Here is a 23,274-nt window from a genome sequence, read left to right as displayed (position 1 = left end):
GGTCGTCCCCCGTGACGGCTAGAAATCGACAGGTTGGATCCGGATCACCGGCGAGGAAAAGGCTTCACGATTCCCCGAGTCCCTGCGATCGACGGAGGAATCGCAGGTCTCCATAGACGGCCTCTCCCAGAGGGGGTAATGGCCGCTAGGACCACCTTCCCACCTTGCTGCCTCGGGCTCTCACCCGCGCCCGGGACCTCAGGAGGGCTCTGGAGCTCGGAAGAGCTCGGGAGTGCTTGGGAGCTGCAGTACAGAGCTCACTTGCTCGTTCTTTCTGTGTCTTTTGAAGAACCGGGGGGGAGGGGATGACGTCACTCGCTGCGTTTGGAACATAGCTCTGCAGGCCGTGAGGAGCAGAGCCATTGTGACGTCATCAGCGAGACCAACTCGTTTATTTCCCAAGTTATTTGAGACGTGAACATTTTCATAAATAACTCAAGAAATAATGTATGACATTTTCAGAGAAGGCGATTTTTTACTTCACGGCATAGATCTCTATCAGAAAATTTCACCATTAGCACGTCGTGTTTTCGCGGGGAGATGTGAATCGCACACGAACATCACAGAAATAAATCCACATCCAAGATCAGAGTTTTATCGTTATAAAGGCATACAATCTGCACATATCAAACAAATCGTGTACTCTCCTCACATTTCCTCACAATATTTTTAAATTAATGATTGCTTGCAATAACTTCCCATTATAGGAAATGGAATGTGTCCATTCACAATTACAGCTCTCTTTGCCTTATCTGTTCTTACGGCCTCATCTATTGGGCATCAACCTGATAAATATACGTTATTGTATTCTGCTTTTCACATTAATTGAATAAAGGATTATCAAAAACATGGTTTATAAGTTTAGTTTAGCTTATTGTCACGTGTGCCGAAGTACTGTGAAAAGCATTTTTTGTTGCAGGCTATCCAGTCAGTGGAAAGACTATACATGGTTACAATCAAGCCATCCACAGTGTACAGATACAGGATAAAGGGAAAGTAAAAAATGTTGCTGATACGGGAATAAGGGAATAATGTTTAGCACAAGATAAAATCCAGTAATGCCCAATTAAAGATCTTGTGGTGCGTGGGTCTCAAAAAGGAAGAGAGGAGTCAAGTATTTTGAAAGGCACATTTAATTATGTTCATCCTGGTTGTAGGGAGGACCAAATGAGAGAAAGATGGCACCCAAACCCTCTGGTTAAGGGCCGCCTCTGGACTGAACCACCCCCGTGCCGAGGGGTTCGACAGCTATGATGGCGCGACCCTTGGTAGCCGCCACAGGACCCCCCCGCAGAACCTGAGGCACGAAACGCACCGGTGGGCGCACGATCCGGCCAGCCCGCGTGCGGAAGTCAGCGGAAGATCGTGGGGCTGGCAGAGGCATAGGTGGATGGACAGGTCGAGGGAATGGTCGAGGGGCCAGCGGGAGGACAGGTGGAGTGACAGGCGGAGGGAGCCATGAATGGGGGCGCCCTCGAGGCCGAGGTTGGGCAATGTCCAGGTGCGCCAGCTTCAACCGGTCGATCGACACGGCCTCCGGCCGGCCCCCCATGTCCAGCACAAAAGTCGTCTGCCCATGTTCCAGCACCCGGAATGGGCCCTCGTACGGCCTCTGGAGTGGCGTCCGTTGGGCATCACGGCGCAGGAAAACATACGGGCAGTCCCTGAGGGCTGATGGCACATGCGGGCGAAATGTCCCATGGCGGGACGTCGGGACGGGTGCGAGCCTGCCAACTCGCTCGCGAAGGCGCTTTAAGGTGGAAGCGGGCGTTCCCTGCTGCCCCGGCGCCGATGGCACGAACTCCCCGGGCATCGTGAGTGGCGACCCGTACACGAGCTCCGCCGATGATGAGGCCAAGTCCTCTTTGGGAGCGGTCCGGATGCCCAGCATGACCCACGGCAACTCAACCATCCAGTCTGGGCCGGAGAGTCGCGCCTTCCGCGCTGCCTTTAGCTGCCGGGGAACCTCTCCACTAGACCGTTAGCTTGCGGGTGGTAAGCCGTCGTGTGGTGTAGCCGCACCCCCAGCAAGCGAGCCATGGCTGACCACAGCTCGGAGGTGAACTGTGGCCCCCGATCTGAGGAGATGTGCGCCGGCACCCCGAAGTGAGCAATCCAGTGCGCGGACAACGCACAAGCGCACGTATCCGTTGAAGTATCGGCCAGTGGAATGGCCTCCAGCCACCGCGTGAAGCGGTCCACCATTGTGAGAATGCGGGTGATGCCCCTGGACGGTGGAAGGGGCCCCACAATGTCCACGTGGAGATGGTCGAATCGCCGGTGAGGTAGACCAAACTCCTGGAGAGGCGCACGGACATGGCGCTGGATTTTTGCCGTCTGGCACGGAATGCAGGTGCGAGCCCAATGGGCAACTTGCTTGCGCAGACCGTGCCACATGAAACGAGCGGCCACTAGCGCCGTTGTTGCCAGGATTGATGGGTGAGACAGTCCGTGGATGACTTCGAACACCCTCTGGCGCCAGGCGGCAGGGACGATGGGGCGCGGCTGACCGGACGGTACATTGCACAGGATCATCGTTCCTCCAGGACCGAGAGGGACATCCTCAAGGCGGAGGCTGGAGATGGCAGTCCGGTAGGCGGGCATCTCATCGTCCATGAGCTGTGCCTCTGCCAGAGCAGAATAGTCCATTCCGGGCGCCACCTCAAAAACGGCGTTGATAGCGGGGCGGGAAAATGCGTCGGCCACCCGGTTCTCCTTCCCCTCGACGTAGCGGATAGATGTCGTATACTCCGAAATGTAGGCCAAATGCCGCTGCTGTCGTGTGGACCAGGGGTCGGAAACCTTTGCCAGGGCGAAAGTGAGCGGCTTGTGGTCCGTGTAGGCGGTGAACGGGCGGCCCTCCAGGAAGTAGCGGAAGTGGCGCACTGCCAGGTACAGAGCCAGGAGCTCGCGATCGAACGCGCTGTATTTCGTCAGCGCGCGGTTGAGGAGCCGGCTGAAGAAGGCCAGGGGCCGCCAACCTCCGCCCGTCAGTTGCGCCAGCACGGCACCAACCGCCGACTCCGAGGCGTCCACCATGAGAGCAGTCGGGGCATCTTCTCGCGGGTGCACCAGCAGTACGGCCCGAGCAAGGGCCTCCTACGCGTCGCCAAATGCTGCCACTGCCTCGTGGATCCATTCAACGTTCTTGTTCTGCCCACCCGCCAGGAGCTGATACAGCGGACGCATGATGTGGGCCGCGGATGGCACGAAACGATGGTAAAACGCCACCATACCGACAAAATCCTGCAGGCCGCGCACCGTGCGTGGGCGGGGAAACCGACGGATGGTGTCGACCCTGTCAGGCAGGGGAACCGCACCTTGTGCAGTCACGCGGTGGCCGAGGAAGTCAATCTCGGTTACCCCAAAACGGCACTTGTCGAGGTTGATCGCCAAACCATGTTCGCTGAGCCGCTGACAGAGCTGCAGAAGGTGGGCACAGTGCTCCTGCTGCGAGCGGCTGGCCACCAGGATGTCATCCAGGTAAATAAATACGAAATCGAGGTTGCGACAAATCCCGTCCATTAGGCGTTGAAAAGCCTGCGCAGCGTTCTTGAGGCCGAACGGCCTCCGTGTGAACTCATAAAGTCCGAATGGCCCTGATGGACGGACACCGCATGTGTCTGCTATTCGAACAGTGAATTTTATTTGAAGCAGAAATAATGTGTGAATGCTTCATTGAGTATAATTCTGACTGGTAACTTCGCGCTTCGTCCGAGCACATTATCACACGTTTCATGCAAGCCGTCTTAAATGACCACCTAAACTGTCATTTGTCAACCTAAAAAGCTGCCAAGGTTGCCCGGCTGGCAACAGGGAAAAAATGTTAAGCGAGAGCCCTGCATAATAAAAAATCGAAAATAGATGTTTATACATTTTTGCAAAGTAATTAAAAAGAAATCATTTAAATATCATATTTACATAAGTATTCAGACCCTTTACTCAGTACTTTACTCAGTACAAAGGCACCTTTGGCAGTGATTACAACCTCAAGTCTTCTTGGGTATGATGCTACAAGCTTGGCACACCTGTATTTGGGTAATTTCTCTCATTCTTCTCTGCAGATCCTCTCAAGCTCTGTCAGGTTGGACGGGGAGCGTTGATGCACAGCTATTTTCAGGTCCCTCCAGAGATATTCGATTGAGTTTATGTCCGCGCTCTGGCTGTGCCACTCAAGGACATTCACAGACTTGTCACGAAGCCACTCCTGCGTTGTCTTGGCTGTGTGCTTCGGGCCGTTGTCCTGTTGGAAGGTGAACCTCCGCTCCAGTCTGAGATCCAGAACGTGCTCTGGAGCAGGTTTTCATCAAGAATCTCTCTGTACTTTTCTCCGTTCATCTTTCCCTCGATCTTGACTAGTCTCCCAGTTCCTGCCGCTGAAAAACATCCCCACAGCATGAGGCTGCCACCACCATGCTTCACCGTAGGTATGGTATTGGCCAGGTGATTTCCTCCAGACGTGACGCTTGCCATTCAGGCCAAAGAGTTCAATTTGGGTTTCATCAGACCAGAGAATCTTTTTTCTCCTGCCTTTTGGCAAACTCCAAGCGGGCTGTCATGTGCGTTTTACTGAGGAGTGGCTTCCGTCTGGCCACTCTACCATAAAGGCCTGGTTGTTGGAGTGCTGTAGATATAGTTGTCCTTCTGGAAGGTTCTCCCATCTCCACAGAGGAACTCGGGAGCTCTGTCAGAGTGACCATTGGGTTCTTGGTCACCTGCCTGACCAAGGCCCTTCACCCCGATTGCTCAGTTTGGCCGGGCAGCCAGCTCTATGAAGAGTCCTGGTGGTTACAAAGTTCTTCCATTTAAGAATGACGGAGGCCACTGTGCTCTTCGGGACCTGCAATGCTGCAGAAATTGTTTAATACCCTTCCCCACATCTGTGTCTCGACACAATCCTGTCTCGGAGGTCTACAGACAATTCCTTTGTTTTCATGGTTTGTTTTTTTTCTCTGACATGCACTGTCAACTATGGGAACTTATATAGACAGGTGTATCATATAATCAAGTTGTAGAAACATCTCAAGGATAATCAATGGAAACAGGATGAACCTAAGCTCAATTTTGATTGTCACAGCAAAGGGTCTGAATACTTATGTAAATGTGATATTTCAGTTATTTATTTTTAAATACTTTGCAAACATTTCTAACCTGTTTTCACTTCTTCATTCTGGGGTATTGTGAGTAGATTGATGATTAAAAAAAATGAATTTAATCAATTTTAAAATAAGGCTGTAACGTAACAAAATGTGGAAAAAGTGAAGAGGTCTGAATACTTTCTGAATGCACTGTAGATCTGCACTCTGTATCTTCCCCTTTGCTCTACCTATTGTACTTGAGTTTGCACTGATTGTATATGCGTATCTGTTTGGATAGCATGTAGAACAAAGCTTTTCACTGTACCTCGTTATGCTTGACAATAATAAACCCAAACATAAACTATGGTGATTTAATGCCTGTTTAATAGAATGACTACTTACGGGTCCTGGTTTATAGTACACTCTGAGTCCAGTGGCTGGTGGAGGCTGTTTCACTCGAAATCTACACAGAAATGATCAACCAGTTCAAGCATTCCGTTTTAGCCATGAGCATGAATTTTAACCATTAAAAGAAACATACAAATAGTAACAACAGTGCCAGTTTTGTGGATTATGATGATATTTTGGCGGATGCAAAGACGGCACTAAGTTTTCCGAACTGATTTATTAACACAATAGCTCCAACCCCCGGACGCTTTGGGCACCATATGCAGAGGGGAAGCCCAAGGGCTATACGAACAATCGCCGGACAATCCCCATGCCTTCCATAAGCTGGAACTCGTCTCGCGCGATGCGCAGTTTATCGGGCGGGAGGCGGCGAGCGTGGGCATGAATCGATGGGCCCTCAGTGGGAATGTGGTGGACCACGCCATGACAGGGCGCGGCCCCATCGAACCTGGGCATGAGCAACCCTGGGTATTCGGTGAGAACGGCTGCGAAAGGTTGCTGGATCTCAGCCACCTCGTTGAGTTGCTGTTGGGGCGTGAACGGATTTCGCGGCTTGGCAGGGCACAGGTCCAACAATGGAACCATTCGCCCGCCATGCACATCGACCAGCAGGGAGAACACGCGCAACGTCAGCTGGGCGACGTCAGCAACGGTGAACTTCCACCTATACGGGTGGGAGTCGAAAGTTAAGTCCAGGGTCCGCGTACCGTAAGTGCGAATGTCGCTCCCGTTAATGGCCGAGAGGACGTGTCCTACCTTACCGACGCGGGTATCTCAGGCAGTCGGTGGTATGTTGGCGATGGCACTGGTGTCTACCAGGCAACGGTGGCCGGAGTGGCTATCACGGACGTAGAGGCGTTCGTTTGAGCCGATCACGATCGCCTCTATAGGCGATCGGCCGAGGCATTTCCCAGTAACGAACGGGGGCTTTGGCATCTTCGGGCTTCCAGACCGTAACGGATATGGTAGTAGCACCAACGTTGTTGGCTGTAAACCTCCGGCAGCGGCGATGCTTCTTCAACGCTGGCCGGATCCTGACCTTCGTCCCGATGTCGTCTCGGTTGCACCTGTGCTGTGGCAGTGGGGTGGATGAAAGAACAAACGTCCCGCTGTCTGTGGGTCCACAACTTGTCGGCTCTCTCCGCGAGGTGCTGGGGATCGCTGAAATCGGCCCCGGTGAGGATCAAACGGACCTCGTCTGGCATCTACTCCAAGAACGCCTGTTCGAATAGCAGACACATGCGGTGTCTGTCCATCAGGGCCATCATCTTCGCCATGATGGTGGATGGATGCTGATCGCCGACACTGTCTATGTGCAGGATCTTTGCCGCCCTGTCCCTATGGCTGAGACCGAAGTTATGTAACAGCAGGGCCTTCAAACCTTCATACTTTGCGATCGTCGGTGGGTCTCTAATATACGGCAACAGCCTCGAGGCACAATCCTGTGGCAGAGCTCCTACCACATGGAAGTACATTGTGTCATCCGCAATTATTCGATGCAGATGAAACTGTGCCTCAACGTGGGCGAACCCGAGGTTGATCTGGCCAAAAGGAAGGTAGCTTGAAGCCTGGTGAGCCCTGCCTCGTGCCGGCCGATTCTGTGGGGACATAGTCCTCCTGCATGATCTCTGGTCTAACGGCGGCTGGACAGGTCGGGGTCACCAATTTGGTAGATGCAAAGACGACAACCAAGTTTTCCGAACGGAACAATAGCTCCTTGGCTTACAGGTCTCTGCAGACACGTCTGACCACAAAGGTGGTCAGCAACACAACTGTGGCGCAAAAGCGAAACCGCGCAAAAACAGCAGCCCCTCCCGAGTCACATGACCGCGGCTTCCGAACGCCGGGTTCGATACTTGCGTGTGCCAGCAGGCGCCGCTACAATATACCATTTGAAGTTACTCTTTACATCCTTATAAAATGCCCTGATAGTGCGGAATATCTCAGAATAAACGGCAAGAATAAAGTGTTCTATTGCATATAAAGTGCTGGATTAACTCAACAGATCAGGCAGCATGTCTGAAGAACATGGATAGGGGATCCTTCTTCAGCTTGTCTTGCTGAGTTACTCAGTTACTCCAGCGCTTTGTGTCTTTTTTTGCAATCCGGCATAGCAATTCCTTGTGCCTCCTTAGTGTGAAGTATGACTCAAGCCAACAGAGGCCTTGCCCATTGACTTCAGCCTCACTGTGTCTTTACTTACTGCAGCTGTTGATGAACTGGGGTGTTTAAAACCCTCTGTATGGTAATTAGCAATAAATATTCTAACAAATTAAAATTTAAATGTTTCACCTTCAGTGAGATTTCAGTGAGATTTCATGGTGGTCTCTCGTGAAAGAGGTCTATTTTGCGTCATGTTTCATCTCTCCGGTGCAGTCACTGTTTTGATTTATGCCCACATTTGAACCACACATGAATGGACAATGATGAATGTGGCAAGCTGTTTCAGGAAATACCCACTGTCTTCCACGAATAAAAAGGACAACATCTTGCATCTGAAGCCATTTTAGAGGAATAAATGATTGACTGACTTCTATTTGCCTTCAGGTGAGTGAGTTGTTGTCTGTAACCTCTGCTTGGCATTTCTCTGCAGCACATCAGCTGAGTTTATTGGTGGATGGGGAGATGGTCAATGGTTGAGTGTGCACGGCACTGACACACACTGAGCTGTGAATGGCCTGCTGTGGCCAAAATGTTGAGGAGTAGCGGAATGATAACGACTCACCCTAGCCTATAGAGATGACATGTATGTGCCTCCACCACCAGGATGTGGCAGTTTCTACTCTGTACCAGCAGAAGGGCTTTACTAAATCCTGATCCTATGTTCCCACTTTCCAATAAGGAAATTAAAAAAGGGAAACTCTTGTGTCACTCTTCCACACCGAGTTTGAAAAGGAGAAGTTGTACAGAGAATGTAATATGTTAACATAATTTTTGTACCAATGTATTGTACTTACTTCTAATAAATAAATTAAAAAAAAAAGAAAAAAAAAAAAGAAAAGAAGATATTAATATTGGAGAAGAAAATACCTGCAAGAGTCTATTCCAACGTTCTTCAGTAAAATAGTGTAAGCGTAGGTGAAGCCTTCTTGTAGGATACCAAAATTAACCTCCCTTGGGAACAGTTCAAAGCCTCGTGTTGGTTCCTTCCACAGACCACCCGCTACAGGTCCAGCAACAGAAACTGTATTGACTTTTCTTCTGACTGGCTCTTCTATAACTGCAAACTGTAAAGAATGCAGACATGTTAGGAGTAGTCTTAATCCTGTTTATTTTCATGCTGGAACATAGAAGGTGGAGCAGTACAACACAAGAATAGGCCCTTCAGCCCACAATGATCATGCTGGACAGAGTCAAACTGCATAGAAACAGGCCCTTTGGCCATTCCAATCAAGCCCTATCTATGCAAGTCCCACTTGCCCACATTTGGTTCATATCCCTGATTCCTGTCCTGTCCATGTATCTGTCCAAGTTCCTTTAAATCCTGTTATTGGAACTGCCTCAACTACCTCCTCTGCCACCTTGTTCCATGTACCCACCATTCTATTTGTGAAAAGGTTGCCTTTGGTTTCTAATAAAATCTTCCCCTCTCACCTTACACCTATGTCCTCTGTTTTTTGATTCACCAACTCTCTGCATTCACCCTATCTATTTCTGTCATGATTTTGTACACCTCTAGAAGATCACCCCTCGGTCTTCAAATAAAGTCCTAGCCTAACCTCTCTCTATAGCTCAGCCCCTCGAGTCCTGGCAACATTCTTGCAAATCTTCTCTGCACTTGTTCCAGCTTAATGACATAAACATGATGCCAAGTTAAGCTGATCAACTCTGTATAACCCTATAACTCGACACATTGTGCAGAAGCCGGCTGGGCTAATTAATTAATTGTATCACAGTGAAGTCTCTGGTCAATGTGACTCTCAGAATATCAATGGAGGGGTAGATGCAATGGAATGCCATTGATTACAGAGGGAAATTCAACTTTCCCCTTTTGGAAATAGTCATTGCTTTGCATATGTGTTTCTTGCTAACTTTGCAAATGTTTCTTGCTAACTTATCATCCATGTCTTAATCTTGAGCTTGCTGCATGCGGGCATAGAAGCATAGAAAATAGGTGCAGGGGGAGGCCATTCGGCCCTTCGAGCCAGCACTGCCATTCATTGTGATCATGGCTGATCGCCCCCAATCAATAACCCGTGCCTGCCTTCTCCCCATATCCCTTGATTCCACCAGCCCCTAGAGCTCTATCTAACTTTCTCTTAAATCGTCTAATTTTCTGTATTGCCTCATGTATCGCCTCATTTTCTGAGGACTTGCCAATGGATTTATAACGTGTGAAATCATCAGCAAATATCCTCACACTGGTGATAGAAACAGGCTCATTGATGAAGTGCCTGAAGGCAATTGGTCTGGAAACCTCCACGGGAAAGTAGTGCAACTCAGGCGATCCATCTCCACATTACTTCGCCACCTACTTTGGTAAATTGGTCCTATGATATTGAAGATAGACACAAAATGCTGGAGTAACTCAGCGGGACAGACAGCATCGCTGAAGAGAAGGAATGGGTGTCGTTTCGGGTCGAGGCCCTTCTTCAGACATTCCAAACGTCACGCATTCCTTCTCCCCAGAGATGCTGTCTATCCCACTGAGTTACTCCAGCATTTTGTGTCTATCATTAGTTTAAACCAGCATCTGCAGTTCCTTGCTACACGCTCATATGATATTGATATAGTTTAGTTATCATATGCAATATTTAATGTAACTCTTACCCTCTGATTAGGCAGCGAAAATGGCTTTGAACTCAAAATGGCTGCTGGAAGTTTCACCTTCTCCTTCCGTGGCTGGTTGGCTACATCAAGCACCAGGCTTTTGTGGAATATAAGGTTACTTCCATCACCTGGTAACTCTTCTGGCTTGTATTCCACCATTCCATTCACTTGTCAAAGGGAAAGATTTACTTAGGATAATCAGAATATTCCAAATACTGCTAAATCCTTCACATTACAACATGAATTGTAATTGTAATTAATTTGTAATTGTAATTAATTTATTAGCTAACTTATCATCCATGTCTTAATCTTGAGCTTGTTGCATGCAGGCATGTATCGCCTCATTTTCTGAAGACCTGCCAATGGATTTCATCGTGTGAAATCATCAGCAAATATCCTCACACCGGTGATAGAAACGGGCTCATTGATGAAGTGCCTGAAGGCAATTGGTCTGGAATCCTCCATGGGAAATTCCTGCAACTTAGGCGAGTATGTAAACATACAAGTAATTTGATTTCCCAACAAGCCATTGAAACAAGGTACTCCCATTGTGACTACAGTGAAGCAATTCCCAGCACAGTGGAAATAATTAAATTGAAGTTATTGGAAATACACTGGAAATGCTGGAAATACTGGCATGCTGGGCAGCAACTGCGGGGAGAAAATCAGAGCTAATGTTTCAGATCAGTGACTGTTCACAAGAAATAGGAAGAGTGAGTGGAAAAACAGGTTTTCAGATGCAAAGAATAGGGGAAGGAGAAGGGAGCGTGAACAGAACACAAAAGGTTTCTGCCCTTTCATATATTATCTGCACCTCATCACCTGTCTGTCTCTAACTTTTACCAATTTTACTTTCTCTGTGGGAAATAAATATTAAAAGCGAAGCTCTTCCAGCATTATGTTTTAGTTTGGGTTTTTGGGTAACATTTGTCATTTATTGCTGACAGTAAACTTGAGATTTTCGAGGCAGCACTTTTGGGCATTTCTAAAATTTGCAGCCTAATGCAATTTTCTCCATGTTGTAGTGAAACACAAAGTGCTGGAGGAACTCAGCGGGTTCACAGATGCAGCCTGACCTGCTGAATTCCTCCAGCACTTTGTGTTTTGATCAGGATTCCAGCAACTGCAGTTCCAATTTGCCTCCATTTCTCCATGATTTATTTGTATTACTTACAAATTTGTATTATGTACTGGGGAGAGTTTGTGTTTAATTCATAAGTTCATAAGTGACAAGAGCAGAAACAGGCCATTTGGACAATCAAGTCTACTACACCATTCAATCATGCCTGATCTATCATTCCCTCTTAACCCCATTCTCCTGCCTTCTCCCCATAACCCCTGAAACCCGCACTGATCAAGAATCTATCTATCATCTCTGCCTCAAAAATATCCATTGATTTGGCCTCCACAGCCTTCCGTGGCAATGAATTCCATAGATTCACCACCTTCTGACTAAAGAAATTCCTCCTCATCTCCTTCCTAAAGGAACATCCTTTAACTCGGAGGCTATGACCTCTGGTCCTAGACTCTCCTCCTAGTGGAAACATCCTCTCCACATCCACTCCGTCCAGGTCTCTCTATGTAGGGCATGCTGAGATACGTGTGCCGGCATGTTTATCCCCAATATGTTGTACGGCATGTCGTGTCTTGTCACTATGCCACTGTCAAAATCCATTCCATTGACTACAAAGGAATGGAATGCCTCTGAATGAATTTCAGAAGCAGAGTAACGCCTGAGAAGTCAGCCAAGAGGGAGAGAAAACAAAGCTGGAAGTGGAAGCTAGAAATGCAGTTGGTAACACAGGCAGTGGCTACAAAAGCCAGTAATTAATAGGGTCAGAGTACATAAAAAATGTTCAAAAGTACAGCTTAAAGGTACTATATACAGATGGGCAATATCTCTGTAAGAAGGTGGATGAATTCATAACATAAATAATCATAAAAAGGGAAGACCTAATTTGCCATCATGGCTATGTGGTAAACAAAGCAGGTAACTAAATATTCCAATGCTATAAGATATATTTTCACGGTTTAGGAAAATATACTATGACTCAACTCTAAATTTAGTCTAAAATATGAAATGACAAGAGATCGATACTAACTTGCCCCGATATCTTTCAATTTATTCGCAGGAATGGAAAGTGGTTTGTGCAAGGAGCAAGGGTTGTTTGATTTCGGAGAGCACTGGTCCTGTTCAACAATTCTATGCCCAACAGATTTTGCTAAAGAAACAGAAAGAATGCTGGTCACATTTCTATATTTAATGTTCTTCATCAGCTTGCATCATTATTGTTATGATCCAGAAGGAAAGACCTAAATAAACATTCAGTTATCATTCTTCCTGTGTCCAAGGAAATATACTGACATGTAAGTAAAGTTTAGTTTAGGTTAGAGACACAGCATGGAAACAGGCCCACCACGTCCATCCATTGACCATCAATCACCCATTCACACTAGTTCTATATTATCCCACTTTCGCATCCACTCCCGACACATTAGGGACGATTTACAGAGGGCCAATTAACCTACAAAGCTGCATGTCTTTGTGATGTGGGTGGAAACCAGAGCATCCTGTGGAAACCCACGTGGTCTCAAGCAGAATGTGCAAACTCAACACAGACAGCACCCAAGGCAGGATAGGACCATGGGTTTCTGGCGCTGGGAGGCAGCGGCTCTACCCACTTCAAACACGAAATCTAGACGGTTCTGTCCAGATGGGATTAGAAAAGGTGATGATGCTTAAAATAAAGAGAGCGATAAGACTGCAGGTGGTCAAATATAGGGTGAAATTTTAACTTCCTTGGCTGACAGTGCTACAAAATTCAAAGATTGTATTAACTGTCTTATATCTACTCTCTAACCACTGGATGCTAAGTGTGCTACCTTCAGGAAACCTAAAGCAAGAGAAACCACATTGAAATATTTACCTTAAGATCCGGATTTCAATGCCAGTTTTCCTCAACACGGAAAAAGTTGCAACTGAGAGTGCAGTATTCAAAATGCCAGTACATGGAATCAAGGCCACAGATTTAAAAAATCAGTTTAGAACATGGAGGAGTACCGCATGGGAACAGGCCCTTTGGCCCACAATGTCTGTGCCCAACATCATGCCTGAACATGTTTACGGACAGGGGGTCCATTTCACGGTGGCAGGTGATGGTGAGTGTGAGGTGTTGCATTTTGGGATGTTGAACATGGGCATGATCTACACAGTTAATGGCAGGCCTCTGGGTAGGGGTTATAGAGCAGCAGAGGGATGTACTCCGGTGGGTTGGTGCCAGCTGCCTCCCACCTCACAGCCCCCCCCCCGGTATCTTTTGGTTTTTTTGGTTTATTTAGGTGTTGCATTTTGGGATGTGAACATGGGCATGATCTACACAGTTAATGGCAGGCCTCTGGGTAGTGTTATAGAGCAGAGGGATCTAGGAGTACAGGAAAGAACTGCAGATGCTGGTTTAAATTGAAGGTAGACACAGAATACTGGAGTAACTCAGCGGGACAGGGAGCATCTCTGGAGAGAAGGAATAGGTTACGTTTCGGATCTTTGGGCATTTTGGCCTTCATCAGTCGGAGTATTGAGTATAGAAGTTGGGAGGTCATGTTGCAGTTGTATAAGACGTTGGTGAGACTGCATTTAGAATATTGTGTTCAGTTCTGGGCACCTGTAATAGGAAAGATATTGTCAAGCTTGAAAGGGTTCAGAAAGGATTTACGAGGATGTTGCCAGGACTAGAGGGTGTGAGTTATAGGGCGAGGTTGAGTATGCTGGAATGCAGGAGGATGAGGGGGAATCTTATAGATGTATACAAAATCATGAGAGAAATAGATCAGGTAGATGAACATAATCTCTTGCCCAGAGTAGGGGAATTGAGGACCAGGCGACATATTGTATGTTCAAGGTGAAGGGAAAAATATTTAACAGGAATCCGAGGGATAGCTTTTTCACACAAAGGGTGGTGGGTGTATGGAACAAGTTGCCAGATAAGACAGTTGAGGCTGGGACTATCCCATCGTTTAAGAGACAGTTAGACAGGTACATGGATAGGACAGGTTTGTAGGAATATGGACCAAGCGCAGGCAGGTGGGACTTGTTTAGCTGGGACATAGTTGGCTGATGTTGGCGAGTGGGGCCGAAGGGCCTGTTTCCACACACTGTATCACTCTATGACTCTATGACATGCGGGTACCATACACATCAGAGCTTGGGCTAAACTTGGGCCAAAATATAGATCAATAAATGGATGAGGGCACTGAATGTTATATTTACAGGTTTACCGTCTATATGAAACCTGGTGGAATTGTGAGCTGGAAGATGGACAAGGCTTCAAGTTGAGGTTGACGAAATGAGTGATTGGTAACTATACAGCGGGCAGAGTATAATGTGGATAAATCTTAGAATTGTACGGTACAGGAATGGGCCGTCTCTGCCCAGCTGATCAGGCCAACCCTGATGTCTGTCTATGCTAATCCCATTTGCCTGTGTCTCTACAACCTTCCTATCCAAGTACCTATCCAAATGCTGCCACCAGCTCCTCCGGCAACTTGCTCCAGATCACCACCCTCCACGTGAAGCATGTACCCCTCTCACCTTCTAGTCATAGAATCCCTGCCCTGAGAAAATGATTCTGACTTTCTACTCCATCTCCTCAGATTATAAATCTCTGTCAGGCCACCGCTCAGCCTCCTGCATTATAGTGAGAATAACCCCAGCCCCTCCAATCCCTCCTTATAACCACAGCCCTCCAATCCCAGCGAATCTCTTCTGCATCCTCTCTTTCGCTGACTTCAGCTTCTCCCTCTGTTAAACTGTAGTTTCTGGACTAGGATTGAGGAGGTGATAGGGATCTTAGAAAGCAAACGTCTAAATCAGATAGAGCCATTGCTGTTTTTTGTGACTATGCGGTGACTGAACAAGCTGTAAACTAGATTGATGTATAGCAGGCAGTAGCTGTTATATGCTTCCCAGCAAAGTGGCACAAAGGTGCAGCTGCCTCACAGTGCCAGAGACTCCGGTTTGATCCTGACCTCTGTGTGGAGTTTGCACTTTCATCCCATGACCAGTATCTGCAGTTCCTTGTATCTCCTATAGACTGTGGTAGTTCTGCGTGCTTGTGTCAATAATGTAATTAAATAAACTATAAAATATTGTAGGTGACCTTTCACCATTCCAGCATCTGCAGTTCCTTGTGTGTGCACCATAATGTACCTGGATTGTAACATTGACCTTGAGGGAACGCCTCCTGTGTTGGGCAGCCTGATCTCTTGAGGCAGCATGTGTCCGCCACTGAGTGATGAGCGGCAGATAGCTGGGTCAGTCCGTTATTGTTTTCTGAAGAGTAGAAAGGTAGAATGAGACTAAATACCTGCACCTCACTCAGTTTGCACACATGGCTGCTTATGTAAAACAATTCACCCCTACTCTTTTCCTGGAATCAAACCTCCCCATTTTTTTGCATTGATCCTTTAACAGAACATATTGATAAGCAATCAAGAAGACTCCTTCCACTATTGCCCCTGAACCTGACTTCAATTGCTCCATGTACCAGCTGTTTGTTTGCCAGACTTCAACTCCCTGACCACCTGATTCCTTCAATGTCCTTTCCCTGTCAACCTCCACTCTCTCCTCATACAGACTTCCCAATAACTCTCCTGTGCCTCTCCACTATACTAGCCAATGTCCCCTGACTTCTGGCCAGCTAGTTCAGTACTCTGTTCAGTAGCAAATGAGCATTTGGGTGATGTCACCTTCCGCCCTTCCACCAGGGACAGCATTTATTCCTCCATAGCCAGAGAGAGTCCACACACAAACTGGAGGAACAGCGCCTTATATTACAACCTAATTATATGAATATTGAATTCTCCAACTTCAGGTAACTAACCGACCAACAATCCCTTTTTTTCCCCCCTCCCCCCTCCTCCGCCTCACCCAGACACACACACTTTTCTCCCCAACCTCCCCTTTCCAACTCTATTCCTTCCCCTGGGATCAAAATTTGCACTTCTTCTATCCTTATCTTACCCTTCTCTTTTCATCTCTCATCTTTGTCCTACCCTCTGCCTATCAACCTCCCCCCCCCCACCTCTATCCACCTATCACTCGCCAGGCTTTGTCTTGCCCTTCCTCTCTTTCAGCTTTCTTCTCGTTTACCCGCTCACTCCCCACCAGTCCGAAGAAGGAACTTGATCTGAAACGTCACCGATCCATGTTCTCCAGAGATGCTGCCTGACCCTCACTCAGTCATAGTGTTCAAGAAGGAACTGCAGATGCTGGAGAATAGAAGGTAGACAAAATTGCTGGAGAAACTCAGCGGGTGCGGCAGCATCTATGGAGCGAAGGAAACGTTGTCTATTTCCTTCGCTCCGTAGATGCTGCCGTACCCACTGAGTTTCTCCAGCAATTTTGTCTACCATAGAGTCATAGAGTGACACTGTGTGGAAACAGGCACTTTGACCCAACTTGCCCACATCCCCCAACATGTCCCAGCTATACTAGTCCTACCTGCATTAGTTTGGTCCATATCCATCCAAATCTGTCCTATCCATGTACCTTTCTAACTATTTCTGAAACAATGGGATAATCCCAGCCTCAACTACCTCCTCTGGCAGCTTGTTCCATACACCCACCACCCTTTGTGTGAAAAAGTTACCCCTCAGAGCCCTATTAAATGTTTTCCCCTTCACCTAAACCTATTTCCTCTGGCCCTCGATTCACCTACTCTGGGCAAGAGACTCTCTGCATCTGTGATCCACTGAGTTACTCCAGCACTTTGTGTGTTTTTTTTTGTAAACCAGCATCAGCAGTTCCTTGTATCACATTTTGACTGTGGTAATTCTGTGATGATCTTGCTAGTATTATGATGAAAAAAAAACGATGAAATATTTTACTTGACATTTCATGATGTGACCCATCTCCAGATTGAAAAAATATCCTGACCCGAAATGTTACCTGTTCCTACCCTCCATAGATGCTGCCTAACCCACTGAGTTACTCCAGCACGACGTGTTTTACACAGGGTTCCAGCAAGTGCAGTTCCTTGTGTGTGCACCAGAATGTACCTGGATTGTAACATTGACCTTGTGCGAAAGCCTCCTGTGTTGGGTAGCCTGATCTCTTGAGGCTGCATGTGTCCGCCACTGAGTAATGAGCAGGAGCTGACTGTGTCAGTCTGTTATTTTCTGAAGAGTAGAAAGTTAGAATTTGTTATCTGAGAAATTAGACTTATTAATATCACATCAGTCAGTTTGCACATGTGAATGCTCATGTAAAAAAACTCACTTCTCTTTTCCTTGAATCAAACTTCCGCAATGTTTACACAAATCCATTAACAGGCCATATCAATAAGCAATTGAGGACCCACACCTCCTACCACGATAGGAGCAGGAAGGTTCTACTGCAGTTGTACAGGATCTTGGTGAGACCACACCTGGAGTATTGCGTACAGTTTTGGTCTCCTAATCTGAGGAAAGACGTTCTTGCCATAGAGGGAGTACAGAGAAGGTTCACCAGACTGATTCCTGGGATGGCAGGACTTTCATGTGAAGAAAGACAGGATAGACTCAGCTTGTACTCGCTAGAATTTAGAAGATTGAGGGGGGATCTGATAGAAACTTACAAAATTCTTAAGAGTTTGGACAGGCTAGATTCAGGAAGATTGTTCCCGATGTTGGGGAAGTCCAGAACAAGGGGTCACAGTTTAAGGATAAAGGGGAAATCTCTTAGGACCGAGATGAGGAAAATATTTTTCACACAGAGAGTGGTGAATCTGTGGAACTCTCTGCCGCAGAAGGTAGTTGAGGCCAGTTCATTGGCTATATTTAAGAGGGAGTTAGATGTAGCCCTTGTGGCTATAGGGATCATGGGGTATGGAGAGAAGGCAGGTACAGTATACTGAGTTGGATGATCAGCCATGATCATATTGAATGGCGGTGCAGGCTCGAAGGGCCGAATGGCCTACTCCTGCACCTCTATTCTATGTTTCTATGATTGCCCCTGGTCCTGCCTACAACCGCCCCATGTCCCAGCTGTGTGATTGCCAGACTTCCTGCTTCATGAAGGTCCTCTCCCTGGCAACCTCCACAGCCTGTGAATGTTGACTTCCCAACACTTGTCCTACACTGCTCCATGATATTTGTCAATGTGCTCTCACCACTGGTGCAGCCCTGACCCTTACACCAGCCGTAATTCTGCCCGTTTCAGTAGCAAAATGAGCAGCAGAATGTTTGGGTGATAAGACTTTTTGTTCTTCCATCGGGTGTTCCATTAAATCATCAGCTTTCATCAGTTATCAGTTTGGCTGCCACTTCATCAATTGATTCTTTCGTGTTATCCCATTGTAATCAAGATATACCCAAATGTTGACTTTCCCTGATATTAGGACAAATTTGCAGCATTGACAGATGCTGCCTGACCCGCTGAACAGAACAATATTTAGTAAGGTAAAAGAAACACACTGCGATCATTGAATCTTACATGTTCCCATCAACACTCTCGTAGATTCACAAATAATTACAAAATAACCCAAATGTCAAATAATAACCCCCTCTGCCCCTCTGTTTCCCGTTCCCATCATCTTGATATGTGCACATTTCTCCCAACATCTCGCACCCCACACACACCAGTCACTTTGCTCCTTTCCCCTTCTTCCCACACTCAGCTCCTATTCGACAGTCCTCCATTTCCCTTTTATCTCTTTTCTTTCCCCTTGCCATCCTCTTCCACCCATATCACTCCCTCCATCTTCACACTTCACTTCTTTTCTCTCCCTATCTGACACGCTTTTGTCTCCTTTTCACCTCCAGCCTTTGTCACTTACTCCACTCATCTGGCAATCCTCCCCCCCTCACCTGTATCCACCTATCACTTGCCAGGCTTTGTCCCGCCCCCACTTCCCGTTTCCAGCTTTCTCCCCACATCTCTATCAGTTTGAAACGTCGCCTGTCCGATTCCTCCACAGATGCAGCTTGACAAGCTGAGTTCCTCCAGCACTGTGTGTTTCATTGAAGATTCTTGCATCTGCAGTTCCTTGAGCCTAGAACATAGTTACCCTGTCTGGAGTACAGTTGTTGAGAGACAATCGCATGTTGAGTGGAGCTATCTTTTCTTTGGAAGCTGCAAGTGCCTGTCCCCATTCCACGAGCTGGCATTGGATCTGCTGGGCTGTGAGTAACATCTATCCAAATAAAATGACACAATATGACCAGGGCAAAGCATCTGTTATTCCATGTTCACAAGTTATAGGAGTAGAATTAGGCCATACGGCCCATCGAGTCCACTCCGCCATTCAATCATGGCTGATCATTGCCTCCATGCATTGTCCTGCCTTCTCCCCAGAACCTTTGACACGTATTCTAATCAGGAATTTGTCTATCTCTGCCTTAAAAATATCTGCTGATGGCTTCCACAGCCCTCTGCGGCAATGAATTCCATAGATTATCTACCCTTTCCTCACCTCCTTTCTAAAAGAGTGCCCTTTAATTCTGAAGCTATGACCTCTGGTCCTAGATTCTCCCAACAGTAGAAACATCCTTTACACATCCACTCTTATCTATGCCTTTCTGTAACTTATTCTGTGAGTTTCAATGAGGTCCCCCCTCAACCTTCTAAACTCCAGCGAGTATAGACCCAGTGCTGTCAAACGCTCATCATATGCTAACCCACTCATTCTTGGAATCATTCTTGTAAACCTGTTCTGGACCCTCTCCAGAGCCAGCACATCCTTCCTCAGATATGGGGCCTAAATTTGTTCACAATATTCCAAATGCAGCCTGACCCAGCGCCTTATAGAGCCTCAGCATTACATTTCTGTTTTTTGTATTCCAGTTCTCATGACATAAATGCCTTCCTTACTACCGATTCGACTTGCAAATTAACTTTTTGGGAGTCCTGCACCAGCACTCCCAAGTCGCATTGCATATGCCAGTTTGCAGAAATGAATGAAACAAACTCAAGAAATGTTAGAAACATACAGCAAGAAATTCAGAGAAGAATTGTTTCTCTCCAAGTGGTGCAGCAGGTAGAGCTGCTGCCTCACAACCAAAGATTGGCTTTGATCCTGACATAAGGTGCTGTCTGTAAGAGTTTGCACATTCTGCAATTGATGGCGTGGGTTTTCTTCGGGTGCTCTGGTTTCCTCCTACGTCCAAAAGATGTGGATGTTTGTGGTTAATAGGCCCTCTGTAAATTGCCCCAAGTGTGTAGGGAATGGATGAGAAAGTGGGATAACATGGAACTAGTGTGAACGGGTGATTGATGGTCAGTGTGCTCGTGGTACATGGCCCAATTTCTCCCAAAGACTAAATCTTTTGTGTCTGACAACATCATCGTAAATCTACCCTGCACTATTTCCAATCTTTTCTCGAGGGTCTATAGCATCTTTTCATTAGCAGGGCCACCAAAACTAAATGCAATACTCGTGTGGAGTATTGTCATCAATGCCTTATACAACTGCAACATACCATCCCAACTTCTATACTCAATGAAACAGAAGCACAAGTAGTTGGAGTAACTCAGCGAGTCAGGCAGCATCTCTCGAGGACATGGATAGATGACGTTTCAGGTCAAGACCCTTCCTCAGATTGAAGAAGGTCCCGACCCGAAACCTCACCTATCTCCTCCAGGGCTGCTACCTGACCCGCTGCATTACTCCAACACTTTGGGTTTTTTTTTTGTTGTAAACCAGCATCTGCAGTTCCTCATGTCTCCCCTCTATACTCAATGTTCTGACTGATGAAGGCCAGTGTGCCACGAGGCTTCTGGTGATGTTATTCATTTGCTGCTTATGTGTTCATTCTTTTAATATTTCTCACTGACTTATATTAGTTAAACTAATATTTTTCTTCTACATTGTAGCCACAAATAAACTGGTCTTGATACTATTTGCCAAAGCTGGTGGTTCCGTTCTGGACGTGGGCAATAAGCAGTGGCAGTGCCAATGATGCCCAAAAATCATACAGGGGCAACACATTGGTCAATTGTGAAAATAAACTTCATCTAAAGCCTGCCACTGATCAATGAATGATTGAATACAGAATGTTCAGTGCTCTGGAATGTAGAATATTATATATTTGGATTTACTGTAAGCTGTACCATTGACATTGACAGCGCTTCCATTTTTTCACCAGTGGCCCTGCATCAAGTTTAGTTCAGGGTAGACACAAAATGTTGGAGTGACGCAGCGGGACAGGCAGCATCTCTGGAGAGAAGGAATGGGTGGCGTTTCGGGTCGAGACTGTTCTTCAGACTGATCAGTTTGAAGAAGGGTCTCATCCCGAAATGTCACCCATTCCTTCTCTCATGAGATGCTGCCTGTCCCGCTGAGTCACTCCAGCATTTTGTGTCTGTCTTCGACAAACTGGCCTATTTGCCTCGTGAGCTTCCGTGAAAAAAGTAGACAAATGTACCTTTGATTTAAACCAGCATCTGCAGTTCTTTCCTACACATCAAGTTTAGTTTAGTTTAGTTTAGTTTAGTTTGGAGATACAGCACGGAAACAGACCCTTTGGCCCACCGAGTCCACACCGAGCAGTGATACCAATGTACTAATGCTATCCTACACACTAGGAAAAATTTACAATTTTACCGAAGACAATTAACCTACAAACCTGTACGTCTTTGGAGTGTGGGAGGAAACTGGAGCCCCCGGAGAAAACCCACGCAGGTCACGCTAGTTGCCAAGTCTGGACTATTTACACACATCAAGGTTTAGCTGAGCCATTGAACATTTTGCAGATTTACCTTGGTGGACTCCTATTTTGCAGCAACATGGAGAACATTGGAAATTAAAATAGGAATGTAGGAACAAACCAAAACATGAAGTATGCAAGAAAGGACAGATTCAGTCCAGTGGCCTTGACATCCACCATCATGAAATGTTTTGAGAGGCTAATTATGGAACATATTAAATCCAATCTACCCAGTGGCCTTGACCCACTGCAGTTCACCTACCGCCACAACAGGTCTATGGACAATGCCATCGCCTTGGCCCTACACTCATCCCTGGAACACCTTGATAAGAGAGACACCTACGTCAGACTCCTATTCATAGACTACAGCCCTGCCTTTAACACCAATATACCATCCAAGCTCGTCACCAAACTCACGGGACTTGGTGTCAGCACTCATCTCTACAACTGGACACTCAACTTCCTGACCAACAGACCCCAGTCAGTGAAGCTAGGGGACAAATCATCCTCTACGATAATCTTCAACACAGGTATTCCACAAGGATGTGTTCTCAGCCCCTTCTTTACTCCTTGTACACCCACCACTGTGTAGCCACGTACAAATCTAACACGATTTACAAATTTGCAGACGACACCACCATTGTGGGCCGGATATCAAACAGTACAGGAAGGAGATTGAGAACCTTGTGTCCTGGTGTGGAGCCAACAATCTTTCTCTCAATGTCAACAAGACAAAGGAGATAGTGATCGGAGTTCAGGAAGTGAAGCGGTTCACACACCCCAGTTTATATTGACGGTGCCCAAGTAGAGATGGTTGAAAACTTCAAATTCATAGGATTCAATATCACCAACGACTTCTCCTGGACCACCCATATTGAAGCAACCACCAAGAAAACACAACAACGCCTTTACTTCCTTAGAGGGCTTAGGAAGTTTGGCATGTCCCCTACAACTCTCACCAACTTCTACAGATGCACCATAGAAAACATTTTATCAGGATGCATCACAGCTTGTTTTGGGAACAGCTCCACCCAAGACCGCAAGAAATTGCAGCGAATTGCGGACGCAACCAAGACCACCACACAAACCAACCTCCCTTCTATTGACTTCATTTTACTTCCTGAGAAGATTAGGAGATTCAGCATGTCGAAGAGGATTCACCTAAACTTCTACAGGTGCACGGTAGAGAGCATGCTGACTGATTGCATCGTGGCCTGGTTCGGCAACTTGAATGTCCAGGAGCGAAAAACACAAAAAGTTGTGACCACTGCCCAGTCCATCACCGGCTCTGACCTCCACCATCGAAGGGATTTATCGTAGTCGCTGCCTCAAAAAG

General features: G+C 46.8%; 1 protein-coding gene across 2 annotated transcripts in view; it reads right to left on the bottom strand.

Annotated features, from left to right (window-relative positions):
* The window catches only part of spag17 (sperm associated antigen 17), a 207,179-nt gene that overhangs the window by 3,854 nt on the left and 180,051 nt on the right, over window positions 1-23,274 (bottom strand). For both annotated transcript variants that reach the window (XM_055644261.1, XM_055644262.1), the window contains exons 51-57: window positions 19,301-19,426; window positions 17,313-17,432; window positions 15,463-15,585; window positions 12,359-12,478; window positions 10,257-10,423; window positions 8,517-8,713; window positions 5,481-5,541 (exon numbers count right to left, since the gene is read on the bottom strand). In XM_055644261.1, coding sequence (XP_055500236.1) covers window positions 5,481-5,541; window positions 8,517-8,713; window positions 10,257-10,423; window positions 12,359-12,478; window positions 15,463-15,585; window positions 17,313-17,432; window positions 19,301-19,426 — 914 coding nt within the window. The remainder of the gene's footprint in view (window positions 1-5,480; window positions 5,542-8,516; window positions 8,714-10,256; window positions 10,424-12,358; window positions 12,479-15,462; window positions 15,586-17,312; window positions 17,433-19,300; window positions 19,427-23,274) is intronic.

This window comes from Leucoraja erinacea, chromosome 13, assembly GCF_028641065.1.
Source record: "Leucoraja erinacea ecotype New England chromosome 13, Leri_hhj_1, whole genome shotgun sequence".
In the NCBI taxonomy this organism is placed as follows: domain Eukaryota; kingdom Metazoa; phylum Chordata; class Chondrichthyes; order Rajiformes; family Rajidae; genus Leucoraja; species Leucoraja erinaceus.
The sequence above is the reverse complement of the archived record's forward strand: the minus strand, read 5'-3'. Positions and strand labels throughout refer to the sequence as shown.